General features: G+C 35.5%; 1 protein-coding gene across 11 annotated transcripts in view; it reads right to left on the minus strand.

Moving 5' to 3' along the window:
- Nucleotides 1–6,969, minus strand: part of C14H5orf58 (chromosome 14 C5orf58 homolog) — a 62,642-nt gene that overhangs the window by 9,039 nt on the left and 46,634 nt on the right. For 4 of the 11 annotated variants that reach the window (XR_011803325.1, XM_038186465.2, XM_027468648.3 and 1 more), the window contains one exon: nt 6,457–6,503. Coding sequence is in view for 4 of the 11 variants with exons in the window: in XM_038186465.2 (XP_038042393.2) it covers nt 6,457–6,503 (47 nt within the window). In the remaining 7 variants the exon portion in view is untranslated. Of the gene's footprint in view, nt 1–5,957; nt 6,065–6,456; nt 6,504–6,599; nt 6,769–6,796; nt 6,838–6,969 lie in introns of those variants that run through there. The other 7 variants (XR_005269354.2, XR_011803323.1, XR_011803324.1 and 4 more) reach the window with 5 other exon arrangements.

The following is a 6,969-nucleotide window of genomic DNA, read 5'->3' on the forward strand; positions in this document are numbered from 1 at the left end:
GTTTTTTTTCAATTTGGAAGTGATTTCTGATGTTGTCATGTATTTCTGTCATCTATAGTGAGATTTGAAATTGAAATGATGCAGGACTTTTCAGCAACTGTGAGTCTTTACTTATTATATGTAGCTATCAAGTAATAGAAGTAGATCTGCTTCTAGTTCTCAAAAACACTCAACATGCATTTCTGTATATCCTTTCACATAACAAAATGCCATTCAATAAGATTTTCCCATCTACACGGTGAAATAAGTTTATATAGCAAGGAACTGTGAAAAAAACAATGATCCTGTGTTTTCTGTTGGAAAATGCTGAGCCCTTTTGAATGAGATGACTTCTCAAAGGCATAATGCATTGCTTAATAGCTCAGTTGTTACAGATATCTTACCACTGTACTATTTTACCTTACCAGTGTGTTTTTTTTTTTTGTTTGTTTGTTTTGTAACAATAACAGCATTATGTCTGACATAGTGCAGAGAAAAGCAAGCAACTATGACAGTATCATCAAAAGAGATTTATTATTTGGTACATTGCAAATGATCCCGTTTTTCACTTAAATGCATTTAATACTATAAATTGTAAAGGTTAGTGAGGTAGATATTGCAGTTTCTGTTAGTTGTTTCTATTGTAATTCTCTTTTTTTTTTTTCCTTTGCCAACCTGCATACATTTACTACCTGAAATCCTCTATAAGCATTAGAAGTATGAAAACAAGTATTAAGATGAACAAAAGCATAATAATCTGCTATGGGAGTTTCTGGATTAATTTGAAATTACAGATTTGATTGCTTTAGTTCCTTTATCAGTTTTTTTTGTTTGTTTGTTTTGTTTGTTTGTTTGTTTTTTAAATTAACTTTTGAAATGCCAGTAGAAAGTACAGCAAAAGATCCTGAAACAACTCTTGCCTCAGCTATTTGACTAGGGCATCTCCCTTTAACTAAGGCTTTTCATAAAATGTCTTTCTGAAATAATAATGAAAGCAAAACAAAACACAGGGGACTTATTTTTTTTCAATGATGTCCGTGTTGCATAAACATAAATATGTCACAAAATCCACATAATGCACTCTTAGTAATACAACATCTGAACATTGGAATGGTAGAACTGCAGAGCAACAGAAGAGAAGCCACTAGAGGCCCTTCTTCCCATAGCTAAAATGCATTAAACAGTAAATTGAAAACAGCAATATGCTTGTCTGAATATTTCGGTGAAAATGTGAAATGACCAGTATGTAATAGAAGTCAGATAATTAATAGCACTGTCTTAATAGTCTTATTGTATTAGCTTCCTACTCAGTGATTGTGATCCTAGGGGGAAGAATATACCAGGAGGAAGGAAGACACTCAAGGAAGCGACTCACACTAGGCTCTCCTTGAACCAACCAAGTGATTAGCTTCCTTGGTGCCATCTGGACTAGCTAATTCAGTCTTCTTCTAACAATCTTAAAGGAATTCTTTTTTCTATTGACGACAGTAGCAGATGAGAGGGTCGGACATTCCCCTGCTGAAATTAGCTTCTACTGGAGAATAACTCTGCAAGGTCTAATCTCACATGCAAGTGTGGTTTGCTGTGGTTTACCTGCCGTTAAACAGTAAAATAAATAAATAAATCATTGAGATTGCTTTCTATATTGAACCCAGGAAATAGTACCAAGTTTAGAAACAGAAGTGGTACTGAGGGGTGCAGATTCTAACAAATTGTAAATTGACTTTGGCTTTTGTCTTCATCTTGTGGAAAATCTCATATTTAAATATGCTGGCTGTGTCTGTCTGCATAGAAATCTACCCTTGGAGACAGACAACAATGTTGTTAAGCTTCATGAAGATTTAAATTCATTTGTAGGAGCCTTGGTGAGGTATATGTACATTGTGTGTCTCCTTGGATGAGCTGCCTGGTTCATGCTATACATGCAGACATGAGTGAGGCTATATTATCTTCTGAAACAAATAACCAAACTGAAATACTAGCATTTTGTTCAGGTCTTGGACTGGAGCAGATTAACAGTCTTTCAAATATGAACAAGACTGGTCTGAAATAAGTGTGACTGTAACTTAATAACTTGTTAACCATGGTCATTTTGTGACAACTACGTAGCATCAAGGGCTAAGACCTCATCTCACCACACTGTCTTGGATTTCTCACAGCATGATAACAGCCACATTGTGTTAAATGTACCTGTTGTACCTGTTTAGAACAGGTACAAATGTGAATGATAACTTGAAAACAGATACGCAAAATAGAGCATAAAAAATAGAACTTACTAACAGAAATAAAAGTCAATATTTATGTTAAAAAAAATCAGTGAGACAGAGGAATTGGATATGTGACAAGTGACGAAAAAAGTATACAAATGCAGTATGTATAACTATCAACATTTTTCTGACCCAGTAAGGATCTCAAACTATAAAGTGAATCACATACTGCGGGGGTTGCACCTGCGTATCGGGTCTTTTAGCAGAGGAAGGGACATGGAAAAGAAATACAACAATGGCCTCTGCCTCCCTCGTGCATTTGGCAGCTAGGATCATTAAGCAATAGAGAGATTGTGATTAATATTAGTGAGCTGCAGTTGCCACAGCAAGGGAGGGTGAGGTGGGGACCAACCAGGTGAACTTCACACAAAATGTGAAAGACTTGGCAAATCTAAATGGGAATAAGGATGAACAACTTGACTTCTCTGCTGTACATATCATGAACAATGAAAGACGTCATATAGTTGTTTGGGTTCACAAGGAATTGAACGTGAAAATAAGATGAAATAAGACACAAAATAAACCTTTAAATATGTGTCTAATCAAACATCAAGTCTGCAGAGGATAAGTGGACTTGTTAACATCTCAGAATTAGCTGGCTCATAGGCCAACTAAGTGATGATAATACCATCCTCCAAGTATGCTAGACTCCACTGATGAGCACTAATTAACAGACAGTGTTTAACAAATAATTCTACATGTCAAAGTTAAGGTTTCTCTTGAGATTCTGTGCAAGCTGAACTGTAAAGACAACAATTACAGTACCTCTCTGCAATATTATTGATCATGTTACCAAAAGTAGGTAATGAGGTATTTCTCTCCATTTCTTCACGACACTTAGTTTATTACCAAGAAATAATTAGGTAAAAAAGTAATGCTAGAGTTATGCTTTACTTCAGGGCTTTTTCTTTCAGATCCTTATTACATAAATACTGTTGCTTTCATTTTTTTTTCTCTAATAAAGTAATTTCAAATTAACCAACAAAGTACATAAGAAGACAAAACAAAACAAAAAACAGCAACAACAATGAAAAAACATACATATAAGGTTTTGGAAGACCATTCCAGGAATCAGTCTGACAGTTGATAATAATTCTTGTAAACTATAAATGGGTGAAGTCTCTTACATTACTGGATTCTTTCAGAACCACAGACAAAGTATTTTATGATGAATCAGACATTTAATCACAGCACAGTATCTATAGTTATACGTAATACCCTTTTCTGTGTGTTCTGATATGTTAGTGCTGACATTTAACTACAGAAACATCTCACAAACATTCTTTATTATGCTAATTTCTCAAGAATGTTGGAAGCTAGATAAATCATATAACGGATTAGTGTAATTTAGTACTGGATTGATGCATGCTAGACTCACACTTCAACAGCATTGCAGTCTAAAGAAATGGTAGGTGCTTCCACTTCCTAGAAGTAATGCAGGAGCTGACTTTAGCTATAAATAAAAGAAGTCAGTCCTAACATTTGAAAACTGTATGAAAAAGAAATAGCACCATATATAAAGTGAGCAAAGTAGAATACGGAATGAGGCTGTCAAGAGCTACTGACAGGTGACTTGTCCTATAAATCCAGGCACACTGAGAGAGCTCTCACCTTAGTCTTTCCCTGCACCTGATAGTGTGCACTGGATGATACACTTTTCCAGTAACACATCTGCCAAGATATAAGATTCATCAACAATTAGAAATTTGATTGTTATTGTCTAAGCCTTAATGGTATAAGCAGCAAGTGGAAGCACCGTGGACTGAACTGTTTAAATGTTAACTTCCCTGCATCCAAAAGTGTATGCTCTAATATTCCAATGTGGGTAGCAATGCAAGCAATGAAATTTTGGGACAGAAACAGTAAGTATGGCAGTCTAGCTGTGCCATACTGCCACTGTGACCCTCACAGAGGAAAGAAAGTGGATTAATTTGGTTTTGGATTTAAACTGTTTTCAGGGATTATACTCCTATGTAAGAAAGGGAATTCATTTATTCTAGTAGCCTGTATTTCTCAAAGCATGCTCACAATAGTGATTATTCCCTCCATGTCTTCAAGAAAGAAGACATCAGTGAATCCAAGCTACCAAAGCCAAAATGAAAGCTCTTTTAAAGCACGGCTACCATCCGAAAAGGAAATAAATAAATAGCACCCCTTCCTACCCAAGTTTGTTCCTTGCCTTAAATTCAGAATTGTCAGACCACTTTATTCATTAATGTAGATTTTTTCCTACTTTTTCCTCTGTAAAACCAGCATGTAAACTGGATTCTGTCCCAGCTTGTGCATCATTAATAGGATTAATTACTTAAAGAAAACATTTGTACTGTAGTATCTCTGTTATTCATGTTTTATGAACTGCGAGGAACTCAGTCTAGCACTTAAGTCTCAAGCTGTCATGCACATGATGGTCTTGTTTGAGAACTGGTGAAGCAAGCAGTCCAGATCCCCAGTGCACAGCTGAGGATACCCATACTGCTATTTGAGTATTAGTTTTACAGATGTGCACTTTGAGAGATCTAACATACACATTTGTGAATAACAAAACATCATGGGAAATGTTATTTCTTTTCATTCCCAATCTTATCCATCTCGTTCTTTAGCCAGTACTAAAGGTAATTCAGGACATAAGGAAGACACATTTTATTCTTAGGGGTAATGTATTAAATATTCCCTCCAGGAATTAACTCATTAAAAAGGGAAACTGAAATAAAATTTCTGCATGTGAGCTTTCAAAACCAATATAATCAGGAAATTCAGCACAAAACTCCCAGCAAAGGGCACTGTTTTTCTAAGCATCCCTCACCATTTATATTATACTAATTGAAAATGTTTTTGTACAACTCATTCATTTAATATGAAACATAATCACTCATACATCACAAAAAGGTTAACTGTTTTGTCACTTTTATATGAAGGCAATTATTTTCATTAAAGTGTCTTCTATTCCTCAGTTACCACCTTACCAAGTTTAGGACTTATAGTTTGACTAAATTAAGATACACTTTAAAAAAAAAAAAAGAGAGATGGAATTTACTTTTTATGTAAATGCTTGGATGCTTCAGAGAGAAATAGAAGCATATGCAAAGGAGGATCGGTAGAAAAGATTAACTGTCAAGAAATTTGCCGTGAACATTTGGAGGTGTTTAGAGACAAGATTCAATTTAAAGTAGAAGTGCAAGGAAATAACAAATGCAAGGAAATAAGAAACTCTTTGTAAGCTGAACAAAAATTAGGAGGTATTCATCTGCTTTGGGCAGTCAAAAAACAAGAGTAAGCACACTTCACAAGTGTAAGCATACTTCTGAAGCAGTATGCTGAAAAAAAAAAAAAAAAAAAAAAGATTGATTTGAGGATTTTGGTGTTTTCCAGCACTGAGACTGGAAAAAGGAAAACTCTGGTCATTAAAGTGACATATTACCCAAGCAAGCAGTTACAAAGATGAGAAGCAAGACATATTTCAATCCAATCCATTCTCGAATACCATTACACGATTTGGTATGATTTGTCTAAAAAGTATATGACTACCAACACTCTTCAAACCTGTAAACATTATTTTCGAATTAGAATATATGATTCAAGGAGGACAACATAATTGAATTAAACAATATTTTAGGTAGAAGAAAGTTGTTATCAGAAGCAAGCAATGAAAATGCTGTTGAGGAACTGAAGTCACATTTTTGAAGTCACAGTCTTATGTCACATTTTGCTTACTTTATATTGTCTCTAGTGTTGTGGCTAGTACAGTCAGATCCAGCCCATTCTCCTTTACAGCAGTAATTGTTTCCAGATAAACATCCTCCAGAGGACTTGAGAAGTTTCTGGAAAATATGTTTGTCTTATTTTTATACTACAATTTCTTCTTTTCTTTATGATGTTTCATGGCTATTTTTCATATATTTTTATGAAGAAATTTGTAACATATCACTATATAAAGGCCTACTTCTATATGTTTTTTTGTTTGTTTGTTTGTTTGCTTTTTAACGAATGAATTTGAGAAGTTGGGGTTTACTCTGAAGAAGAATAAATGAACATGTTAAACTAATCAGAGCGCTTCTCCAGTAGGCAAAGCAGACTTCAGAGGTACTTGCCCAGGCAGGAGTAGGGAAATGAACCCTGACCTTAGTTCGTGGTTCAAAATATTTTAGTATTTCTAAGCGTTTTTACTTTAGAAACAAGAAAGGTGCAATAAGTAAAGCCATTGTCCTCTTACCTCTGCTAGTCTGAGCAGTCAACCAGGATCCTGCAGACCGTTTTGTTCTGGAAGACAAGAATGATGGAATCATTTAATCCTTTGCAAAGACATAATGCAGAAGCAATGTTAGATTGTTTCTTCGCTAACCAGTTATAATCTACCTCATAGTGTGCTCTAGAGCACTCTCTTCTCTAATCTGCTTTTGTTTTTACGTAGGGCCGTACCACTACGGTTATCCCACTGACTTTAAGACCTTTCCTGCTTCCTACGACCACTTTGTCCTACTGTTGGTCAAACAAGATCGGCTAGGAAAGAAGGCCAAGTCTTAGATAGGTATGAAGCATAATGGTTCATTTACTTCTGTCTAATGTTGTATTGTGTGCACAGGTGAAGTGACAACTCAGCAGTCTGGAGGGGCTACAAGAGGAAGTGGCTTTTAAAGCTTCTCGAATGGCCAGAATTTGGTCTGGTCTGGGCCTGAAAGACCTAGATCTGGGTGAGGAAACAGGACTGTGGCTATTTACACAAGAG

Source organism: Anas platyrhynchos, chromosome 14 (genome assembly GCF_047663525.1).
Source record: "Anas platyrhynchos isolate ZD024472 breed Pekin duck chromosome 14, IASCAAS_PekinDuck_T2T, whole genome shotgun sequence".
Lineage (NCBI taxonomy): Eukaryota > Metazoa > Chordata > Aves > Anseriformes > Anatidae > Anas > Anas platyrhynchos.